Source organism: Catharus ustulatus, chromosome 8 (genome assembly GCF_009819885.2).
Source record: "Catharus ustulatus isolate bCatUst1 chromosome 8, bCatUst1.pri.v2, whole genome shotgun sequence".
Lineage (NCBI taxonomy): Eukaryota > Metazoa > Chordata > Aves > Passeriformes > Turdidae > Catharus > Catharus ustulatus.
The window spans coordinates 2,861,589-2,885,371 of NC_046228.1; the positions used below are offsets into that span (position 1 = coordinate 2,861,589).

Sequence of the window (23,783 nt, forward strand, 5' to 3'; positions counted from 1 at the left end):
CTTCATCATATCTTCCTAATAACAGGATAACTAAGGTGGCTTTTCCCTAATAATTATAATTTTATTTTAAAATCAGTCTTCTTAGTATCATTAACCTGCTTTTGGGTCCTTTTTCTCCTATTTTATCCTTCTTCTTTTTAACTTTCTGGAAAATTGTACAGCAACACTGGTCAGCACAGACAGAAATAAAAAGGGCAGACACTTCTAAAACACCAAAAAGACACTCTGAGAAAATGAAGTCTCTCCATCCCTTGTCCCCAGTCCCTCTCCAGCTCTCCTGGAGCCCCTTTAGGCACTGGAAGGGCTCTGAGGTCATCCTGGAGCTTTCTCCTCTCCAGGCTGGACACCCCCAGCTCTCCCAGCCTGACACATATTCAACATTTGTCACCTTTGTTTTGCTGTGGCACCTCAGGACACCTGGGCAGGACCCAGCACAAGGACCCTCCCCCTTTCCTCTTACAGGCTGTAGCTTAAAGAATTCAGCAGGAGAGCTCTGACTGCAAAACCTGGGAGTTCCTCAGGGAGCAGGTGGCATTGCTGTCAAAATTATTCTTTTGGGCAGTAAAATGAGAGAAACAGGAATCAACCCTTCCCTTGTTTGAGCTTCCTCTGCTGCCCCACTGAGCAATATTTAATAATCCATCCTGACACCACCAGGATCTGAGGCTCACATCAGGGTTTGGTTTAACACCTGGAATGCACTTCAGATTAAAGAATGTTCCCCACTGCACCAGAGTTTGGTTTAAATCTGTAATGCAACTGCAGAATAATGGATATTTCCCACTGCACCATGGTTTGGTTTAAAGCTGTAATGCAACTGCAGGTTAAAGAATGTTTCCCACTGCACCCTGGTTTGGTTCAACACCTGTAATGCAACTGCAGAATAATAGATATTTCCCACTGCACCAGGGTTTGGTTTAAAGCTGTAATGCAACTGCAGGTTAAAGAATGTTTCTCACTGCACCAGGGTTTGGTTTTTAACATCTGTAATGCAGTTGCAGAATAATAGATATTTTCCACTGCACCATAGTTTTGTTTAACACCTGTAATGCAACTGCAGAATAATGGAAATTTCCAACTGCACCAGGGTTTGGTTTAACACCTGGAATGCAACTTCAGATTAAAGAATGTTTCCCACTGCACCAGGGTTTGGTTTAAAGCTGTAATGCAGCTGCAGATTAATGGATGTTCCCCACTGCACCTTCACTTCCCAAAGCTCCTCCAGGCTTTTTTCGCTCCCGTTCGCCGCGGCTCCGTCGGCAATGCATCACTGGGAGAATGGAAAACAAATAAAACACAAAAATATCATTTTGCTCTGCAGTGCAGCACTTCAGAAGAGACAAATTTCTGTGAACCATTGGTTCTTTTAAAGTATAGCATGTGTTGCAATGACAAATGTACGGCTTTGATGTTTCCTGCTCCGCTCGCCCGTGACACTGTAAATCAGCGTTTTGCTTTCTCATACTCCATCAGTGTTAAACTTGGTGTAACTCTGGTGTAGACAAGCTCCTGAAAACCACGTGTCTCACTCTGCTCTCCTGTGTCCCAGGGGAATTATTGTGTTTGGAAACAACAGCTACATTCTGGAGCCGTTGGAAGGTGCTGCAAACGAGCACAAGATCTACCGAGCGGAGAACCTGAGAACAGCCCCGGGATCTTGTGGCCACCAGCTGGACATCCCTGCCATGGGGGCTGCTGCCAGAGCCACGTCACAGCATCCTCCAGCATCCAGGGTAGGTGCCTTGGGAACCCAGGACATCCCTCTGGATACCCTGGATGGTTCCAGACCCAGGCAGGGGCTCAGGAGCCTGGGCACAGAGCCCAGAACCCCTGTGCCTTGGATTTCTCTCCCTGGGAAAAATTACCATCCTTACATGAAGAATTACAAGTCACAAAAAATAAGTAGAGTGTAAGTTAGATTATTACAAGGTGAAAAAGTAGGTTTTTAAGATTGTTTATAATAAGGGTCTGGGGTCAAGATGGAGAAACCTGGGTGTGTTCTGTCCTTCCTCCTCCTTCCTGCATCCATCTTCTGGGTGATGTTGGCACTTTTAGATTGGTTTAGAGCAGAACCAGACTGTACAATATAAGTTATAGGTATTGGAAGATAACTGTAAATAATGTTTATGTAGTTTATAGTATAAAAAGATAATCCCAGCCCAGGGTGGGCAGTGTGCCTGGGGCTGAGCTGCTGAACAGACCTGGGCTGGGCAGGGAAAGAACTTTGGGATTAGATAAAATAAACACCTCTGGAAACAACAGAAGAGTCTCCTGACTCTGGTGCTGGGGCTGGGACACAGAGACTCTAAAACAGCACAGGTGTCAGCTCAGGGAACAGAGACACCACTGCCCACAGGTGCCTGATGTGCTTTCATGGGACTGCTGGGCAGCATTCCCACATTACTGCCCACCACAAGAGTCCCTACTGAGCAAAACCTTAACCCACATCATCCCTTGGTGCCATCTGCTGAAGTGCAGCCTTGAAATGATTTGGTAAAGCTTCATTACTTTTCCTGCACTCTCCATGGATAATTTGCTTTTTGCTTCAACACAGAAAAGTTTATGGGTTCAGATTATGGTCGTATATTTGGGTTCTTGTATGGTTATAACCAGAATTTAAGGCTCCCTAAGAATACTGAGAGATGTCTGGAAAAGTTCTTGCCCTCCCAAGATGAAAGAGAACATGATAGCTGGGGAACTTTGCTAATACCAGGTTTGGAAACTTTATATTTTAGTAACAAAGTCTTTTATGCAGACAAAACAAATTCTCAGTATATTATTTTACAGATATATTATTGCAGTTGCTGTGATGTTGGCAGAAATACACTTCATGTGAGACACATCCAGCTAATGGAAATTAGAAAATTAAATGAGCTGAAAACCAGGAAGTGGAAATGCTGTAACAAATTCATCTCCTTGTTGGATAAGGGGTGTAGAAAAGGCTGAGTTAGGTGCTCAGGAATTATAGAATGATAGAAATCTGCCATCAGCATTTTTTAAATGTCACATATGGGGATTTGTACTTGCATGTATGATTCAGGCTTTGCATCAGGTCCTTTGTTAAGGAAAGCAACCTAAGAAAGTGACATCTCTAGATAAAATTATGCAGTGGAATTAATTAATTTTACTTTTTTAGGAATATTGCATCTAGAGCATTAGCCTTTGCATGTAACATTATTATAATAAAGTGTATTTCTAAAAGTATGTGTGGGTGGAAAACATTGGAAATGCAATCTTATTAAAGTTTCCCCAAATTATTTGTGATTTTGACTGAATTCCACTGAAATAGTCAATGCAATAAAGAAATAAAATGTGTGCACATAACAAACTGGCACAACCAAAGCCATTTTATTTTACCTTTATGATTCTCCCATTTCGCTGGTGGCTTCAACTGCCTCTCAAATTTCACTTTAAATATCTGAAAAATATTTTTGCTGTGGTTCAGTGGACATAATTATAAAACTTGTCAACAGTCATATCATATGGATAGGTACAACATATTTAATGAGTGAGTTGGTTAAGCTCCTAATGTAGGAATTCTGAAAGCTGTCAGATGTAATGTGTGGAGTGAGTTTTCATATTTCAGTGTTGTCACTAAGCAGTCTGCCAGTGGGCACGTTGAATAAAGATGACCTGCAAAGTGGGGAGACATAAAGCTGCTCCAAATCACACTGGGTGACAGAATAAAGCAGAAATCTGGCCTAAGGTTCAGGGTATGATGAAAAAATTTGGCTTCTTGACAGGTCTGGGGGAAGATTTTTGTTTGGTTGGTTTTATCCCTGACTCTTCACTCAACCACCTACACGAAATTCCTGTTGAGCAGAGCTGAAATTGAGATCAGTGTATCACCAGGAGCCTTTGGGTTAGATGCAAGCACAGGGGAAGGATGGCACCAGCAGCAGACTCAGCTCCCAGATCCTGCAGGGGAGCAGGGCAGGAGATGCAGAGGGTGCTGCAGACGGGCTGTGACTCTCTGGGACTCCTGGCTCATCCCATGGCTCACTGGACCCTCAGATTGCACCAAGGAGCATTTCCCAGCTGAGCTGCATTGAGACAGGACCCTGCAGAACAGCTGGTGTGCAGGACAGACCCTGCAGCAGGGAATTTTCTCTGTAGCCACAAAGGAAATAAAGCCATTTTGGTGGTGCTGGTGACCATGGCCAGGCAGGGGATTTTTTAGAGCACTGCAGTGTCCATCCAAGCCATGCCAGGCAGGGAAGGCTGAGGAAGGGGTGCAGCTGCTGGGACAGCAGGTTTGGGACAGGATCAGGTGTGGAAGCAGCAGAGAAATACAATGGTCAGTGGAACAAAGGCCATTGTCCAGCTCTCATGGCTGTGTCATTGGCTCTTCATTTCAGTTCTGAAGGATTGACTCAGCAAAGGGGCTGAGCATTGATACAGCTGGCTGCAGAAAGCAAGCTGAAAGAAGCCATAATTGGTGTATTTCATAAATAAATATTGTATCCTAGGAATTCACATAGCCTTTGGGCAAATCTCAGCAACAGCTTTGTTATGCAAGTCAGTCACCAGAGGCTTGTGTGATTTTTATACCTGCTAGCCAATTCCTCTCCAGCTCACTCCAGCCCAAACAGCTTTGCTCTTGGTAAGAGGGAATTGTTTTAAACTGGCTGATGTAACAGAGCTCTCCTTGTAGCTTTGAACTCAGATTTTCCTGTCTCATCTTTTCTTCTTCACTTGGAGGAGGATGAGAGGCACCCTTGGAGATGCATCTCATAATAAATTTCAGGATGGGAGAGTTTTAGTGTTTGAGAGATCAATTCCATCACAAACCACATCCAGGTGGCCACTTGCCTTTTGTGGCACCTCACTCATGTCTGAGTGACATCACACTCCAGTACAGAAATTTTAAAAGAATCTACTCAGCTCATTTGCCAGAGCCCGTAATAAGTGTGATCCCATCAAGTGTTTGATATTTAGTTTATTAACAGCCCCTTTTACTCTTCTCTCCATCCATAAATATTGTCCAAATCAAATTTTTTCAAGTTACTGGAGTTTGCAACACTATTAAATATTAGTTTGAAAGTCAGATAATAAAGTTTGCACTGTTCACTTTCCCCTAGTTCTTGCAAAACATTAAAATCATTAATCTGCAGATATTGAAGAGGAGCAGCTTGATAATGTGAAGAAAACTTTGTGAAATTTGGCTGGAGGGAGGTGTCCAGCACTGGCTGTGCTTAGGGGATCTCTCAGTTTGCCTTGGAGCAGTTTTCCTTGGAAAGCTTTAGTCATGTTTGAGGTTAAAGAGCTTTGCTGCAGCTCAAGACATCGTGGTCAGCTGTAGGTCAGACATCTGTTTAAACCCTCCCAGCTCTGGCAGGAAGATCAGATTTTCTGCTGAGACTCCTTTTCCCTAAATGTCCCGGTCCAGACACAAGGAGGGAATGATAGGAGAGATGCTGATGCTGTAAATCACAGAAATTTTACAGGCTCTAATGGGTCAATTAAATTTAGGGTAGCAAAGGAGCTGTGGTATGTTTTGTACTCTTACAAAATCATTTCACTTTCTTCAGTGATTTTGTTTTTTCACCTAACCATTATGATTCTTTTAGACCTGCATTTTGTATGAATATGCAGATACAAAATTAAATGTCTGCCTTCCATTTTTCAAGTATTAATTTGCTTCCCCAGACACTGACAGCTGGTTCTGCTTTTTTTACATTTGAGTTTTTCTTCCTACATAATTTATCAGTTAACTGCTTGACCTCTTCTCTGCTTCACTCAATATCCCTTTATCTCTCATTTCTCTTAGTAACCCCTTTGTCTATTGTGTGAAATGTTTGTTAGAAGTTACCTCATCCCTCCTTTAAATGTGATTTGGAAATAGCAAAGGTCTTTTTGCTGGAGGGGATATTCTCCTGTGAGGAAAGATAACTCAAACGTTTCAACTTCAGAAAGCTGAAAGGTTCAGAGGGGCTTTGCACCACTCTCTGCTTTCTGTGATCAAATCCTGAGGGGTTTGGTGAGGAAAACTTCCATGAGGAGGAGGAATACACAGCAAATTTGTGTGTAGTAAAATCTTAGTAGGAAACCCGAGACACTGTGTATTTCCTCTTGCAAGCACTTTGTTGTATCGAGGCTGAAAACAAAATAATGTTTGGGGTTTTTTTTCATGTTTTTTTGACAGTACAAGAGGGAGACTCTGAAGACAACCAAGTACGTGGAGCTTGTTATTGTGGCAGATAATCGTGAGGTAAGGAACTGCAAAATAAAAACTTTTGTGAGCAGGAAAGGGGCAGCTCAGCTCAGTTGCCATGGTGCTGCAAAGAAGTCAATAATCTGATGGTTTTCTGAGGTAAATCATCCTCCCTAATTAGGGTGAGCAAGGGAAGGAATTATTGAGATAGGACAATAGTGATACTCGTTTGAAAAATGCCTTGCAATACTTGGGAAGGAGTTTGACTCTGAAATAAGTGTGTCAGGATGGAAGAAGAGGCAAATATTCATTCCTTGAGCAAGTGAAGTCCTCAGTGCCATTACCTGTGCCCTCAGTGGGGCTGTCAGTGCTGCCTCCTTGATGGTTTGTAAAGGGAGCTCCAAAATCCCCAGCACTGGCTGCAAAAATGTTCCAGTGAGCTGAATGGCAAAGATCTGAACCTTGGCTGGAATTACTTAGCTTTCTTTTATTTATTTTTTTTTTCTCAATAAACACTGCTACTTGGGGAATTGCAATCACTCTTTGCAAGACCTGCTAAGGGAATTTTTTTCCCAAAACATCAGTTGTGAAAAGACCCCTATGGAACACTTGGAGATCCTAAAATCTTTTCACAAGGACCAAAATCCTGTCCCACACTCTGTGTTCCTTTTGGGGCAGACTGTGGGCTGTGAATCCAGCAGGAATCTGCTGGATTTGGCTGCACACTAATTCCCAAACATCCCTGATGAGCTGGCTCTTGTGGGGGGAACTGTGACATTTGTGCTGCTGGAACATTGATCCTTTGCATTCCAAGTTTCAGAGACAAGGCAAAGATGTGGAAAAAATTAAGCAGAGGCTGATAGAAATTGCAAACTACGTTGATAAGGTAAGAACATGAGGATTGTTTCCCTTTTCCCAACCTTACCACACTCTGTGAAGGATGCTGGAGGAGCTAACCCTGCAGCTTTCCTGCTACTCCAACATCTCAGAGCAAAGCTTCTCTCCAACCAGGAAAAGCAAATTTAAATCTTTCCTTTGCCTTTTGATACACAAAGCCATGAGCTCTGCTCTGCTGTACATGGGATGTAAATATCTATTCCTAAGGAAAAGCCCAATTCAGCCCTAGGATTTTATTCACCAGGGAGGAGGGTGGGGATAATCACCTACAGAACAACCTATAGAAAAAAGGAGATTATTTTTAACAGAAACTTGGAGAACAAATTTATTTGTAGCAATGAGGAAGGCCCAGTTGTAAGGCCAACAAAGGGCTGTGAAAACACAGTTAGTAAGATGTGTAATCCAAGGAAGGTGGGAGAATTAAAAATAAGGAAGCAAAGTTGATAGCTGAGGGAGAGCAATAAGAGAGAGACATACACTGGATTTCTTTGGTCTTGAAATAATTCCTTGACAGTAAACAATAAAGGCTAAGAGTCCTCTAGACTGGTTTTTGAACAAATTGGAGTTTATTTTTGTTGGGCTGTATGGCCAGAAAATATTAGGACTCTAGTCCTAAATTATAGTGAAATTATAACTGAGAGAGTCTTAATTTATCTGAGAACTTATCAAGAGATACTTCAAGGGCAGTAGCTCAAGGAGAAGCATTCCTGATTAAAAACAAGCTGCTGAAGACACCTCTACCTCATCCATAATTGTCTTGCTGACTTATAGCCAGAGGACAGGTGTTACCTGCTCAAAATTAATTTTGCATATTGTAATATATTTTTTGTTTCATGCTTAATTTCTGCTCAGCAAATGCTGGTGTTATGCAAATGACTGGAATGCACAGAAACAAGACAAAGATCTACTGGGTGTTTTCCTCAGCCTGTCAGGCAAATCTGGACTTGATCAATCCTTGACTCCTTCCTCACATTACTCTCACAGTGGAATTGTTGTCGTGGCTCTGCTAATGTTGCTCTGGCTCCCCTCTGGCAGCAAAATGGCATTTGCTGGTGGGGGAACAGATAAAATCACTTCGTTTTATCTGTTCTGTGCAAGACTTGATGACCCTGGCTCATTTTCAGCTATTATTGTGAAGCACAGCCATAGCCCAGCACAGCCCCTGTCCCTCTGGAATTGGATCTGTGCAATCCAGGGTGGGGCAGCCCTGGGAGAGTCATCTGCCGTGGCCAGGGGTTCATTCACAACTGAAGGACATGGGCAGGCTTGGGTAGGACAGTGAGAAACAGCAAATCCTGGATCTCTGTGAAGGCCTTGTGGGTATTGAGTTGGGTCAGAACTGTTTTCTGGGAGTCTTTTATTGAAAAACTCTAATCCAGTGTGGTCTGAAATGTTTTTAGACACAAATTTCCTATTTTTCTCTTCTCCTTAGTTCTACAGGCCACTAAATATCCGAGTGGCCCTGGTGGGAGTGGAAGTGTGGAATGACATGGATAAGTGCTCCATCTCCCAAGACCCTTTCACCAGCCTGCATGAGTTCCTGGACTGGAGAAAGCTCAAGCTCCTCCCTCGGAAAGCTCACGACAATGCACAGCTCATCAGGTGGGCTTGACTGGATTTGATAGCCAGGATTTTGGGGATTTCAGGAGAGCTGTAGTGAGTCCTTCCCAAGGAACATCTGTGTTCCTGAGGGTTTGCCTTTCCCCCTGCAAACATCAACCCCAAACCCACTCTGCAGCAGATGCTCCAGGTGTTTCCTTTCCAGCCCTGGTACTCGAAGCCTGTCCTGGGCACAGCTCGTGTTGTGTTCAGGTTGTTGGTTGTAATCAGCTGCTGCACACTCAGGAGATGAATTTACAACCAGTTTAAACTGGCCTCAGTCTAAATTGTCACTGGGAAAGACAGTCCTGCACTAACCCTAATGTGAAACCTATTTCCTAATGAAAAGACCTCTGCATGCTTTAAAATGCTGTCTAATTTAGACAAGTCATTTGCATTCATGATTTAAAAATTAAACCATACACATATTTTACCCTGCTGCTTTTTCTTGGAATAAAGTAATTGAGTAAAGAACCCTGCCAACCCCAACCAGTCTATGGTTCTGTGCAAGCAAAAGCACTCTTAAAAAAAAGGTAAGAAGAACATCTCTTTCTTGAACAGGTATTATTTTGATCAATTGACTATTCTTTATACTGAGCAGATAAACACACCTGATGTCTCACTAATTAAAAGGAGTTATTTACTTCTTACATTACCTGAATAAGAATAAATTGAGCCTTTCCAAACTGTCCCTCCTGTGAAATTTGATGGCTCTATATGTATAATAACACTTTGGTTGAAATTATTACATTCAAAGCTGTGCATCATCACAAGTAGCACATAAACTTCCCCCTGCATTACAATAACCCTTCTTTGAGTTACAGGCATTATTTTTATGTTGTACTTCTGTTCCCAACTTCAGTCAGCAGAAACAAAGGAAGGGAAGAAGCAGTAAAAGCAGAGGAGGGTGGTGCAGTGGGGGTGATGCAGTGAGGGTGATCCAGTTGGGGCGATCCAATTGGGATGATCCAACTGGGGTGATCCAGTTGGGATGATCAATTTGGAGTGATCCAATTGGGGTGATCCAGTTGGGGTGATCCACTTTGGGTGATCCATCCAGCTGGGATGATCCAGTTGGAGTGATCCAGTTGGGGTGATCCAGTTGGGATTATCCACTTGGGTTGATCCAACTGGGATGATCCAATTGGGATGATCCAAATGGGGTGATCCAGTTGGGATGATCCAATTGGTATGATCCAATTGGTGTGATCCAGTTGGAGTGATCCAGTTGGGGCGATCCAACTGGGGTGATCCAATGGGTGTCCCAAGAGCTGGGACACTCTGGTTCAGTCCAGCTGAGTCAGCACAGCCCATCTGGGCTCTCCATTGCTTTAGACCTGCAAATGTGAGGAGCAGAAACGGGGTCTTTGTTTGGGGTTGGCAGAGATACAAAACTGGAAGGAGCAGGGAGGGGTCCTGGTTGACTGGTGACTCTGTGTCTCCCTCCTGCAGCGGGGTGTACTTCCAGGGGACAACCATTGGCATGGCTCCCATCATGAGCATGTGCACAGCAGAGCAGTCTGGAGGGGTCGTCATGGTAAGTGGGGAAAGCCCAGCCCTGAAACTGCCCCAGCTGGGGTGACACCATCTCAGGTTCTGCACTCCTGGGTCCTGAACCACACTGTCAGCCCCAACTGTCCCATTTTCCATCTCACTGTTGTTTATATCCCCATTCAGATTGCTTGTAAATGATAGTTTCCATAGTGAAAAAAACCAAAATATTGCATTAAAATATAGCAGGGCCTCTTTGCAAGGAGTTTATGCCTCTAATTGTTGTTGGACCAGTGCTGAGGTGCTGTGAAGGAAGAGAACCAGAAGATGTATTTGTTACACACTTGGGTATACTTGTGTTACAGGCAGCAGCAGTCTATCCTGAATCTTTTATTATATTGATTTTATTCTGTATTTATAGAGTTTCCTGTGTTAGGCCTTATTTTCCATCTTTGCAGCAGTGGTTTTATTGTATGGGGAGACAGCAAGAACAAACAATGGCAGCATTTATTCCACCTGAGTCTCTCCCAGGGCATTACTGCTGTTGTTAGATGCAAGACATGGAGAACACACAAACAGCTTGTCCAATTTCCGGGAGGACTTCTGATGTATTTTCTTTCTGATTTTTTTAAAATTTCAAATTTACAGTGTTTTGTGCTAACACAGAGGGAAGAAGCTTTAAAACAGAATGATCAAATCACATAATTTGGGAAAAGTTGTGTCAAAGTTGTAGAAAAGACAAAGGCTTCAGGGTCTTGGTAGTTTGAGAAGTCTGTAACTGCTGTCTGTAACAATTATTCACTGGGTACCTGGAGAGGTGCAAAAGGAAAAGAAGGAAAAAAAAAGGAATAAAGAGCTGTAAGTGCAGTGCAGCCCCAAATCTGGGTAAAGGCACAGATGAGGCTGACAGCCCCATTTTACCCATCTGACTCTCAGCCCTGCAGTCACTTTGCCTTAATCAGAGATGCCCTTAATGATGACTTTTTTGTCCTTGTGATTTTTAGCATAAGATTTAAAACACTGCCGAGTCAGTTCACTCTGGAAATTGTCATTTTAAAGAGAAATAATTACAAATAGTTCCTTCCAGTAACAAGAAAACAAGAATCAGCATTTCTTTATAATTTTCTCATAGAGAGGGGACTGATTTATATGTGCAGGAGAAACCCAAGGTCTGTGGATGAATCCAGGCTGAAGCTCCTGTCATGAAGGGGAGCACGATGTTACCCAGAGACTTTGTGAATTTAACCTTTTGAGGTGCAAATTAACTTGAAACTCACCCCAAAAGCCCTAAGTGCAGCTGCCCAGCCATCCCCTGAGTTAGCACAGGTTGATTCAGGCATAGACAAAACATATTTGTATATATTGGCACCTGTACCCTGGCACAGCTGCCCAGGGCAGAATTGGATTTAAAATCCATGTGGATGTGGCACTTGGGGACATGTGGCAGTGGTGGCCTTGGCAGGAGGCCATGATCTTGGAGGACTTTTCCAACCCAAAGGATTCTGTGATTCTATGACAGAATGAGTCACTCCCAGCCTGGGAAGGTGAGAGGGGCTCAGGTGTCCCAACACTGCACAAATGGACATTTGGCCAACCTCACCATTCAGCCAACTTCTTACTCATCCCTCCCCCAGCACTCAACAGCAAAAGCTCCCACATGCTGAAACCTGTTCTGGAAGAAAACACAATGAGAGACTGCCTAAGGAATGACATTTGAATTCAAAATCTGGAGTGACTCTTGTCTGGTGTGATTTTCCTGGTTCTTTCTGCAGTTAGTCAGCTCTATGATCTAAATTCCTCTGTCATGCCTCCCTGGGAGCCTGCCTGTCTCTTTTCTACAGGGCTGAGCTCTCTCAGTGGGTGACACCCTGTCTCCCATTAATTTTCAGAGGAACTCAAAGCAGGGAGAGCAGCCATGTGAGTGTGAGAAGCTTTAACAAGACCTTTATCATTTCATTTTCCTGTGAAGTTTCTCTAGTGTCATAGAAAAACCAAAGAGAAGTTGACATTAAAGCAAGTCTTTGACGTGATTCAGTCTTCATTCTTCTGTTTCCAAAGGTTGCCCACTGAATTCATGGATTTAAAAGTAAAATATTTCTGAGAGAAGAGAAAAGTGACTTTTTATCTGGGCAGATAATGATAGGGCAAAGGAGAATGGCTTTAAACTTACAGAGGAGAGGTTTAGATTAGCTATTAGGAGGAAATTGTTCCCTGTGAGGGTGCTGAGGCCCTGGCACAGGGTGCCCAGGGAAGCTGTGGATCCCTGGAAGTGTCCAAGGCCAGCTTGGACAGGGCTTGGAGCACCCTGGCATAGTGGAAGGTGGGGTGGATGATTTTTGAGGTCCTTTCCAATTCCAACCATTCTGTGATTCCATGAACAGAGTGAACACACACTGAAAGCACCAGGAGCAGGGAATTTGCCTGTTGGAGCTGTAGGTGACAGTATTTAATTATTAGAATTTTATTCAAATCCCAGTGGAATGAAGCAGAATTTAGCTGAAAGCAGCTGCATGTTTTGTGCAACAGCTTATAATGTCTTAACAGTAGATGGTTGCTTATTCAGTGGTTGTGAAATGTGTTTGGTAATGACTTTTACTGCTCAAGTTAACTTTGAAAGACCCTGGTGGAATAAATCAAAGTCACATTGCTATTCATTCCTTTAGTCCTTGTGATACTTAAACAGTCTCAGTATCAAATGGAACATGTCACTGTTTGTTTTGATAATCTTCATTTATGCTGTCTTCAAATAACCTCTTTTGCTGAGGCATCACATTCCTCCTTTTAAAAAGCCTCTCTAGAAGCTGATAAAATTGCATTCCAAGTGGATCTGAGCGAGTCATAAGAACCACATGGGCTGGAATAATTGTTTGCCTATTCAAGTCCCAAATTACATTTCACATCATTTATTGCTCTACTTCTGGAGTGGACTGTGTGAATCCTTGTTTTTAGTTTTAGTTGACAGCTTCAGAGTATTCAGAGGAATATAATCACTTCTCAGTAAGTGGAGGAGATACTGGAAAAATAAAGAAAGTCTGAGTTCAATTTGCTGTGTGTCTGTGTAGCTCAGTGAGGAGTTTCTGTCTGGACCAGATAGCCTGAACTTCAAAGCATCATCCAATGAGTCAGTGGTAAATTATATGGAATTATTTAGCTGTTTTCTTCATCTTCAGTCCTGCAATTTTTTTCCATTTCAGTGAGAAGTTGTGCTCTTTGTATGACATCAGGTTCAATTACACTGAATTCTCTAACTATTCCATCAATTACTGTGTGCACAAAGATAAATCCATCTGTATCAGACCAGAATCTAGATAAGAGATCTCATTATGTGGGTGTTGTGCAGGACAAACTGCACACAAACTGGCTGGTTTTATATAAAGATTTTAAAATTCAGGATTTTTTTTTTTAAGAGACATTTTGTTAAAAGATAGAAATTCTTTTGAGTTGATTCCAATTGCAGAAGGAGCAGTTTGGTGTGTTCAGAATGACTGTATTCTCTTCTTGATTTACTTTGCTGTTTGAGAAATTATTTACTAAAAATATTAGACCAGACAGATGAAAGAAGAAACTCTTAAACTACCCCAAGTCATGTATTAAGGCCTCCATTAGTACATAGATAATGTTTTAGACAGTTTTACCTTTCACTTCCTTTTAGTCTGGAGTTTGGCTCAGCTGATGCTGAAAAAGTTATTTAAAGTGAATATATTCATGCATGCTTCTGGAGCAGGCAGCTGTACACGGTAATTCCATTTACTGGCTGATAAATAGTGGATCATGCATTTATATTACATGTTTATGCCTTCAGGGAAAGCTTTCTTACAAGTGTAGTGGATTTTTTTTCCCTCAAGGAAAATGATCAGTGTGGAAAGGTCTCTTACTTGTGGTTAAGCCAAAACATCATTCTGATCAGCAGCCCTGCAATCAAATCATGCAGTGAGTTTCCCAGAAATGATTGTCCCAAAAATCAGCATTTAAACATGGATTAATGTTAAAGTTTCAAACTGACACTTTCAACATTCAGAGTATTCATAGGTTAATAAAAGCCTATGGAAGATTTTGGCTTGCTTTGGCCTTTCATTTTCTAAAGGAGATTTTTAAAGGTTCTTGGTTTTTTTTACAAGGTTTGTGAAATCCTGGGCATTCTGATATTAAAGAAACAGCAGCAAATTAAATAGACTGAGTGAAATCTCTTGCTGCATTTTTAATTTTCCTCCTGAAGGATCTTCTCACTCCTCCCTCACCACACTCATCCTCACCCATCAATTATTGCCCTTTCCATGTTTGGTGTCCCCTCTCTGCCACTGCTGGGACTTTGGGGGAGTTTGGGGGATTTCTTGAACTGCAGAATTTTAAACCCCAAGAAAGAGATATTCACTGCTCAACAGTTTCAAATGTCTAATGGGGAAACTGGGTGGCCAGAAAGGCTGTCCTGAAATTCCCACTCTGCCCTATACATGGATAAATTTAAAATTGAGTTTATTTAACAACAGAGTAACTTCAGCTGCTAAACTTATAAAACATTTCAAAGGACAGGCAATAGGACCTTAGAGGGGGATTGTGTGCCTTGATTTGGGTTTATATGCTGAACTGACTGGTTCTCCTGTGGATTTTTTTTTTTGAAGGATCACTCAGAAAACCCTCTGGGTGCAGCAGTGACGCTGGCTCATGAGCTGGGGCACAATTTTGGGATGAATCATGACACACTGGAGAGGGGCTGCAACTGCAAAGCATCCACTGATAAAGGGGGCTGCATCATGAACCCCTCCACTGGGTAAGTGCCAGGCTGAGACTGGCAAGCTGCACAAGCTACAGCTGCCCTGCGACATCTGTGGTTTCATTTTGTGTCTCAGGAACACTTAAAGGTAAAAACAAAAGAAAATATTTTTCAGCACCTGTCAAATCTTGTTGCAGTTATCCTCCTCAAGCTGAAAAAGTTAAATTTTATCAGAGCACAACGTGTGCTATGGATCTTTTATTTCCAGCTTAACAATGTGAAAGATATGAACTGGTAATTTTATGTAAGCATAAACTGGTTAATTTTAAAAAACCAGTCCACAACCAAACAAACTTCATTTGCAAGCATTAAATCAGAATTTCACCCTCTCCCATCTTGCCAGCTGAGCATCAGTCACAATAGGAAATGAGCCAAGCCTGAGATGAGTGGGTAGGAAATTCAGTAATGCAGGAAATGTCTCATGTAGAGCAGGTTTTTAGTTTTGCACAAACTTCTGTTGTAAGTGTGGAGCACTTTCAGCACGTGAGAAAATTAAATCTGGATTAAGGCTGCTCTGTGTGCAGAGGGAGCTCTTCCAAGAAAAGAGATTAGAAATGTGGGAAATAAAAACCAGTGGTCACTTCTGTGTGTGCAGGGCCAGGAGCTGGACTGGATGGTCCTGGAGGGTCCCTCCCAGCTCAGGATATTCCTGATTCCCTGCCAGGGCTGGAGGGTGGCTCTGCTGATGGCAAAGGCACTGTGCCAAGGCACAAGAGTGTTTTATAGACTGAAATTTCAGGCACTTTGGGTAGGGTGAGCTGTCACTGCTTGCAGGGATGTATTTTAAATTCCTGTTGAAACTGGAGGATGTGAGGAATGAGTTCTCCCTGTTCAGACTAGGACTGAAAAGATTAAATTGAAGTAACATTTGCCAAAGCTCTCTGATAGTAGGACTGGGCCAGATGCAGGAATTAGACTGCCTGTGACTGGAATCCAGTAAGAACCAGTGAGGCAAACACCTGCCAGCAGTGTAGGTACAGCTGGATGTGCCTCAGGACAAGAGGATGCTCTGGATGTTCTCTGTGTCCCTTCCAGCTCCAGAGTTCACTCTGTGTGCTTAAAGTTCATCTCTTGCTTAAAATCCTCTTCTGGGAATTGTGCTCAGCTCTCCCTCTGCCTTTTCCAAGACTGCAAGTTTCTGGGAAAGAAGGGGAGCAGTGTGGGAGAGGCCAGGGAGTGTTGGGCAGGGCTGTTCCCTGCTGGTCAGCCCAACAGCAGCCTTGGAATTCCTTCAAAGGCAAAGCTGTCACCCTCCATCAGGGCAGAAATCAGCACTGTGGCCAAGCACAGCAAGCTGAGAGACAAACAAAAGAGTTGTGAGAGTGGAGGAGAATGAGAGGCACTTGTACAGTGTGGAAAAGAAAAATAACTCAGCTCTTTTGAGACAATAGGTGGTGATTATCCCCAGGGATCCTGCACAGCTCAGGGCTCTGTGGGGACAGGGTGAGGTGGGACAGGCTCTGAGCTGAGCTGGTGCTGAGCAGAGCCAGGCAGGGCTGGGCTCTAAACTCCTGAAGGAAGAACAGCAGCTTCTGCATCCAGCTGCTCCACTTGGGAATAAACACAGGGATGCTCTCAGGATGGAAATTTCTGGACTTTCTGAACTCATCTGGTGAGAGAGACATCAAATAGCGCCTCCCTCATTCTTCTTTAACACTGGAGTCCCTTGGGTGTATCTGATCCTGTCCTGGTGCTGGATGTGCCACTCCAGACCCTGGGCTTGGGTTGGCTCAGGGCAAGGTCACACCCAGGCTGTGCCCACTCAGTGTTCCTCAGGATATGAGGAACTGGATATTCCATTCCTTAGGATAGAATGGAATTGGATATTCCATTCCTCACAATATGAATGGAATTGGATATTCCATTCCTTAGGATAAAATGGAATTGGATATTCCATTCCTTAGGATAGAATGGAATTGAATATTCCATTCCTTGCAATATGAATGGAGTTGGATATTCCATTCCTTAGGATAAAATGGAATTGGATATTCCATTCCTCAGGATAGAATGGAATTGGATATTCCATTCCTCATCCCTTGGGACAGCTCCCAGCAGCTCAGCTCCCCTGTTGGGGTTTCTGTAGGGGCAAGGCTCTGCCCACCCCAGCACCCCAAGAGTTTGGGCAGGGGGTCTCAGCTCCACCTTGGGATGCCCTCTCTGGATTTTCACCAAACTCTGCATTCAGCTGGTGCCTGAGGAAGAGCTGTGGCCCTCACAGCCCTGGGCAGGCTGATTGTTTGCACTGATCATTGATTTAGAAATGGAAGCTTTAACTTTGGGTTTATAGCCTTAGGCTTTATCTCCACACCAAGCTGTCAATCTGTGATAAATATTCCTGGAGAACACTTTCTGCCTTGAGCCAAGCTGCATCTCACCAATTTCAAATTAACACTTTGAATATTTAATTTGCCAACGTGTCTCACCGATAGCAATATTCCCTCCAGCACCATTATTGAAGGAACACTGAAAAGTTTTCTTCTCTGGAAGTGCTTGTCTATTTAGGGAAGGCCAAATGAATGTTCCTTATCTCAAATGGACTCTGGAAATAGCAAAAAAATCAAAACTAAGAGCATCCCATGTCCATTTAGAGAGACAGCCTGCTCTCAGTCTACTCACTGCACTGAGTCTGTGCTTTTCTAATTGGTTTGAGGTGGATTTAGTGAGTAAAAAAAAAATCTAGCTGAAATTAGAGTAAAAAGAATGGAGAAATCCTTATCTGATGTCCACAAAAAATAGGAAATATCCAAGTCATACCAGAAAGGCCTCTGTGAATTTAACTTTGGAGTCATTGGTGTGGTTGTGCACAAAAGGAAATATTTTAAGGCTGTTGACTTAAAAGGGATTTCATCAATTATTGTAATTTCTTTCAGTTCTTCTGTTTCAGTCTTTGAAGAGGTCTTGGAAATTATCTTAGTGGAAAAAAACCTCCAGGGATCAGGGTGGAATTTAAACTCTGTTGGATCTATCCTTTAATCAGCTTCCTATAGTTAATATTTTTAAAAGATACCAGAAAGATGAGCAGCAGTTGTGTGTGAGTTACAAATGTCTAAAGACTACTTTAGCAAAATGTAATTTTTATAGCATGGCTATTGATATTTGCATAACAAACTTCTGGATGAAGGAACATCTCTTGGGAAACTTGGTTTTAATCTAGGTCCCTACTAGACCTGGCTTTCCTCTTTTCCAAGATTTCTAAGGCATATTCTGATTTACATCCCTTGGTGACACACAGGAGGAGGGAACAGCTTCTTTGGGATATTTCCCAAACATTGTCCTGCTCCTTCCTTGTGATTCTCCTTTCGAAAAGCCAAGAATGAATTGAACCCTTCTGCCTGTTCTTATCTTGGATCTTGTGCTCCATCCTCCAATTTTCACAGCTAGAATTTAAAGTCACTCTGTTTTTCTCTCTCACTCACATTTTAAATTGAATTTACTCAGATAAATAGGACTGCAAGTGTCACAGGGAAGTGGAGCTTGGGCTGTGACACTGCTGGTGGAAATTCCTGTTTTGTGTAGTGATGAACATGAATGAAAAGAAAGGAGAAATGAGATCAATTTAACCTCTCAGCTATAGATTATTATTTTAGAGGATTTTTATGGAACGGTGCCTCACGAGAAAAAAAGAACAGCTAATTTTGAGTAATTGCCTTTCAGTACACAATTTCACTTTAATTATTGAGTTTTTGGAGGCAGGGTCTGGGGGAGGAGACCAATTAGGAATGCAGAAAGAGCACAGCGTAGAAATCATACATAGAAAAATACGGGTCCATTTATGGTTGTAATTTGGAGAAGACATTTTTCTAACCAGTCCCAAAAAAAACCCCCTGATGTTATCAGTAAATTTTAAAGTAAAATTAAAACCTTCATGTTAGAATTAAAGCAGGGACACAATGGGAAGCTGCCTGTTTGTGAATGGGAGTGAGGACAAAGGTGATCTGTTAATACTCAGCTAAGTGACAGTCCCAAATTAAACTAATGACTGGAAATAAGCACTGCTGAGGAGAAATGGGGAAAATGAACCATGGGAAGGACCATCAGGTGGGCTTCTTCAGGTACTACTGAAAAAGAGCCTCAGCACTTAGTGGGTTTTCATTCCCTCCAGGAGCAATTAGATATTCTGCACTGAACACTGAGTACATCAGTAGTAATTAAGGTGAGATAAAATATTTAAGTGGAATCAGAGTGGTTTTTTTCCTGAGCAGGAGCACCAGATGTCTGTGAGGAGCTCAGAGTGACACCAAGAGTTGCACAAGAGATGCAGCAAATGTGCACATCCCTGTTTGCCTCCCTGGGGATGGGCTGGGCCGTGGATCTGCTGTAGAAATGGTCCAGGCATCCCTGGATGAGCTTAGCAAACATTTGCTATGCAGAGACAATTCCTGTGCTGTGGGATCTGGGAGAAGTTATCCTTGAAAGGCAGCTCTGCTGCAAGTGAGGAAGAGTTCATTTGCTGCTTTGCTTTCCTGTGCTAGCTTCAGTGGCCAAAAAAGGTGCATCACACTTTATTTTGTGCTTTTTTAGAAACAAACACCCATTTCTGCTAGCAAGGCTTTATTGGCTCCCCTCTATTGACAGCCTCTGTGGTAGCAAATTCATTATCAGAGACACCTAAAATAGCTATTTATCTGTTTTCCCTTCCTGCCCTCATTCCCATTTCGTGCTTGTTCTGTACTCTGGAAGGTCCTGCTGATTTTCCTGGTCTGATTCAATCTCTGCAGGGCTCAGATTTTGAAGATTTCTCTGTGTTCAGTGCAGAAGCTTTGCATTCACATGTAGCTGTTACTGCAGGAGTCCAGCATCAGAACATTCCCTTCTCCCCAAACTTCTGGGGTCCAAGGATGCATCTGGAATGTTCCCCAGAGCCACTGAGGTGCCACAGCCTGGATTAGTGAATATTCTTTAATTAAGTGTTGGGTCAGAGGTGTGTGAGTTGTATCTGTGTACAGGGTCTCTGTCCAAATCTGATATTTCTGGTGGAAATATGAGTTTGGGAAGAGAAATTGGCCCATGCACCCAAACCCCAACCTGGTTTGCTCCTGTGCTGCAGTTTTGGTTCCACCTCTGGTGAGCTGGAGCAGCATTTTTGGGAGCTGTGAGAAATTCCAGGTGATGGTGATGCCTTAAGTTTTAGCTTTGATATCTTCCAGATTCTGCACTGCATTGGTGTGTGACTCTGAACTCCACACAAAGTGTTCCAGGTTCTCCTCCCAGCTCAGACACAAAATCCTTTTCCAGCCCCAGAACCAAGGACAGGCTGCAGCTCCAACCCCAAAAAGTGCAACCAGGGAATTGAGGAGAGAATCTGGGCGGGTGGGACTGCAGAGCCTGGAGCTGGAATTGGACAATGAACCCAAGGTGGGGATGGAACAGAACTGATCAAAGTGTGAAACTCCTGACCCAGGGTTCATCCTGGGTGGAGTGCTGGGCTCTTGCACTGCCCAGGGTGAATCCTTGGAAGGGTTTTAATAAATCCCTTTATTCCTTTAACTCTGCCCAGCCTCTGTTCCATCTCCAGGCATCACAGGGAGCCACCCAGATGAAAATAAGGTTTGTGGATGTGCATGAGTGAGGATTCCTCTGGGATCCCTCTGCCTGTCCAGGGGTGCAGCTCTGATGGAACTGGGGCAGGTGAGAGGGTTCAGCTCCTCCATTCCTCCCCAGGGGAGTGTCTGGGGAACAGCTCCCCGTAATTAGAGTGCTCCCAGCTGCTGTCCTTTGATGGTGCTGAAGGTCTGTGGATCCCTGTGGATCCCTCATTAGCATTAATGAGGTTTAGGGCTGCACATCAAAAGCAGGCCAGTGGCAGCAATGCTGATTTTACACTGCACAAGTGAATATTTGCATCTTAGAGGGTGTCTGAGGGCTCCTGGAGAGCTGCTGGGCTCAGTGGGTTTGACTCTTAAAGGGTTTTCTTATGTTGTCATCTGCTTTTGTTTGATTTTTGAACTGTCACAGAAAAAATATTTATTTAACTACTTTATAAACATGTAGTTAAGTAAATAAAACAAAGTGAAAATCTCTTAAAGACAAGTTGGGAAAGTGCTAATCACTTGTGCCATTTGTTGCATTAAGTATTAGTTTCAGTCACTTTTCTCCCTTTTGAAAAATGATCTGAAGGAAGCAGAACGTAAGGTCACCCCCATTTTGATCATTCAAAGGCTGAACTGGAGTCTCCAGATGTGAAAATAAACACCCTGCAGAGGTTTCCAGCACACTGCTCCAGAACACAGCCAGGTGTGCCATGAAAACAGCATCAGCTTGAAGGAAAAACCACTTTTTCCAGCACCTCTCCAGATTAAAAAAAAAAAGAAAGAAAAAAGAAAAGAAAAGACAAAAGGTCAGGGTGAAATGGGAAAGAAATCAGAAATAGAGTGTGGGAAAAGACACTTTAGTTTACTGAGTGGTTCTCTTTTTTTTTTTTCTTGTAGAGTCTTGCAGAATCTTGTAGCTGCAGAGCTGTTAAATGTTGGATAATCCAACCATCAGTAGTTAGCACAGAATCTCCTGACCCCTCTCAGTTGGTTTTCAGCTGTTCAACCTCACTTTGCATTTTTCAGTCTGGCAGCTTAGAGCCATTAAACTCTGGAGTCAGCAGAACTATCTGGAATTACCTCTGTTACAATTTGAGGAAAATGAAATTATCTTTCAGATGTAAACAGTTTCTAATTAAACTCTGAAGCTGTTTATGTTTCTGACCCAGTCTGAGCTGAGCTCGGCACAAAGACAGACTTCCTTGTTGTCTTTTCCTTTTTTTAATAAAGTTGATATACTGATGTCATAAATTATTTGTGACAGAGCTAGGTCTGTTTTGCCAGCAGTGCAACTGATTTTTTTCCAAAAAAAAAAAACCCAAAAAAACCTTAAGCAACATATCCCTCTGCCCCAGTAATTTAGCACATTGCATTCTGGTCCTTCCTTTAGTAGGAAACAGCCACGAGATTACAGAATAGATTTATGTCAGTCTTTCCCCTCCCTCCAAGTAGCCCCATGTCTGAAGTGCATTTGGCCTTTTTTTTTTTTTGTTAATAATTTCCATGCTTGGCAGATATATTTAATTTCTGTGATAAATAAGATCTGTGTTAAAGAATTAGCAGTGTTGGTTGAAATCCATTTAATTTTTCCCAGTCCTTTGCAGGAGTGGGTCACTGTTAACAATTAGCACACAGAACTATGGGGTAAAAAAAAAAAAAAAGAAAAAAGATAATTGCTTTTTATTTAGTTTAGTCTTTCCCATCTCAGTAGATGTGCTGTTAGAAGGGAAAATACTTGGCTGTGCTGGTGTATTCTCAAGGAGAAGTGGCCCAGATTGACAGCACGACTTTGCTGTAAGTGAAGCTGACAGGGAGAGAGGTGACTTCTCAAATGAAAACACATTTCACTCCTGGTGTGATTATTTATAGCAGATACTTAAGGACAAGCAGGGGTTTCTGCCATGAGATGTATCCACTTTTCCTGGCCTGGATGCTGGGATGAGAGAGCTCAGCTGCCTTTTGTCTTGTTGCTGTAATATCCATAGGAAATATAGCTGTGAGAGGGACATTTTTCTCCTGCAGTGCTGCTATTGCCATGACCCATGGGAACAAATCATATGAGCACATTTCCCTTTATCTTGGCTTTCTCTTTCATTTAAAAAAAAATTAGAAAAAAGAAAACAACCCCAAAACTTTTCAACCTGCAGGGATAAATCTCCAGCACAGTGCCTGGAGAATTAAGCACCCAGTGTCCAGTTTTAATTGGTGTTAATGAATATCCAAATTCCTGACTTAAAAATGGAAACACACCTTAAAGGGCAAATCCTTGAGGTCACAGGAAAGCTTTTTGAGGATGTGTTGTGTGCCCAGGAGCACCTGAAGAATTGATATGGACTTGAAGCCCTGTAATTATGTGGTGCCCACAGCTGCATTTGCCACAGTTGCCATGGGAGTCACAGAGCCCTCTGTGCCTGGCATAGATGTGCAAAATGTTGAAAATTTCACCCTGACAATTCCTTCCTGTAAAGCCATTCTTGATTCTTTCCTAATGTCAAAGCAAAGTGCTGGGCTCGTTTCACTGGGGGTTCTGGTGGCAGCAAAGCAGGGAGGCTCCACTTCAGCATTGCAAGTGAAAGATGCAGCCCCAGTGATGGATTAAGATAAATCACCTATTTTACAGTAAAGGCACTGAAATGAAGAGGTGAAATAACTTTGGTGTCCTGGAGAGCCTTTCTGTCTGCCTCTCATAGCATGGAAATTGTGTTCATCCCCAGCCCTGCCACTCTCCTGGCAGCCAACCACCCCCAGGTGAGAAAACTCCCATGGATTTCAATAAGGCCAGGACTTCATCAGGATCCATGTGGGTGTTTTTTTAGATTTATTAAAAGCCTTTCAGTGCTGTGAGTAAAAATTTTAATTTGCTCATTAAGGATCCCTGAGTCTTAGATCATGGCTGGATCCATCCTGTCCTCATGGCTTGACATAATGAAATAAATCCAATGTGGCTGCTAATTTTATTTTGCTCCAGCTCTGTGAAAAAAAAAAAAAAAAAGAAAAAAAAGAAAAGAGGAGGTAGAAAAAGTGATATTATATATTTGGGATTTTTAAAAGAATTTCATTTCCACTCATCTGAGTTGATTTAGGCAATATGGGATAAAGGCTTTTTCCTCATAACAGAATGATGGAAGGTGGGAATGCTGGGGAAATTCAGACTGACTTCTGGCACTGTTTTTCCTCACTTATCTTTCCCAGAGAACAAAAATTGAGCCATGCTGCTTGCAAGTCAGATCCTCCTGTCTTGGAGTCCTGATTTATTAAGAGCCCAGGTAGTAGAGATGTTAAGTGAAATCAATATGAGCCTGCCCCCCAGGTATTTATTATTCCCAGCTCTTTGCAGGGC

The 23,783-nt window shown here is 42.7% G+C and overlaps 1 protein-coding gene across 1 annotated transcript in view; it reads left to right on the forward strand.

Moving 5' to 3' along the window:
* The window catches only part of ADAM12 (ADAM metallopeptidase domain 12), a gene marked incomplete at its 5' end in the record, with an annotated part of 173,682 nt that overhangs the window by 110,583 nt on the left and 39,316 nt on the right, over positions 1-23,783 (forward strand). The window contains 6 exons of the mRNA XM_033066008.1: positions 1,550-1,733; positions 6,146-6,211; positions 6,969-7,040; positions 8,484-8,653; positions 10,103-10,187; positions 14,761-14,909. Coding sequence (XP_032921899.1) covers positions 1,550-1,733; positions 6,146-6,211; positions 6,969-7,040; positions 8,484-8,653; positions 10,103-10,187; positions 14,761-14,909 — 726 coding nt within the window. The remainder of the gene's footprint in view (positions 1-1,549; positions 1,734-6,145; positions 6,212-6,968; positions 7,041-8,483; positions 8,654-10,102; positions 10,188-14,760; positions 14,910-23,783) is intronic.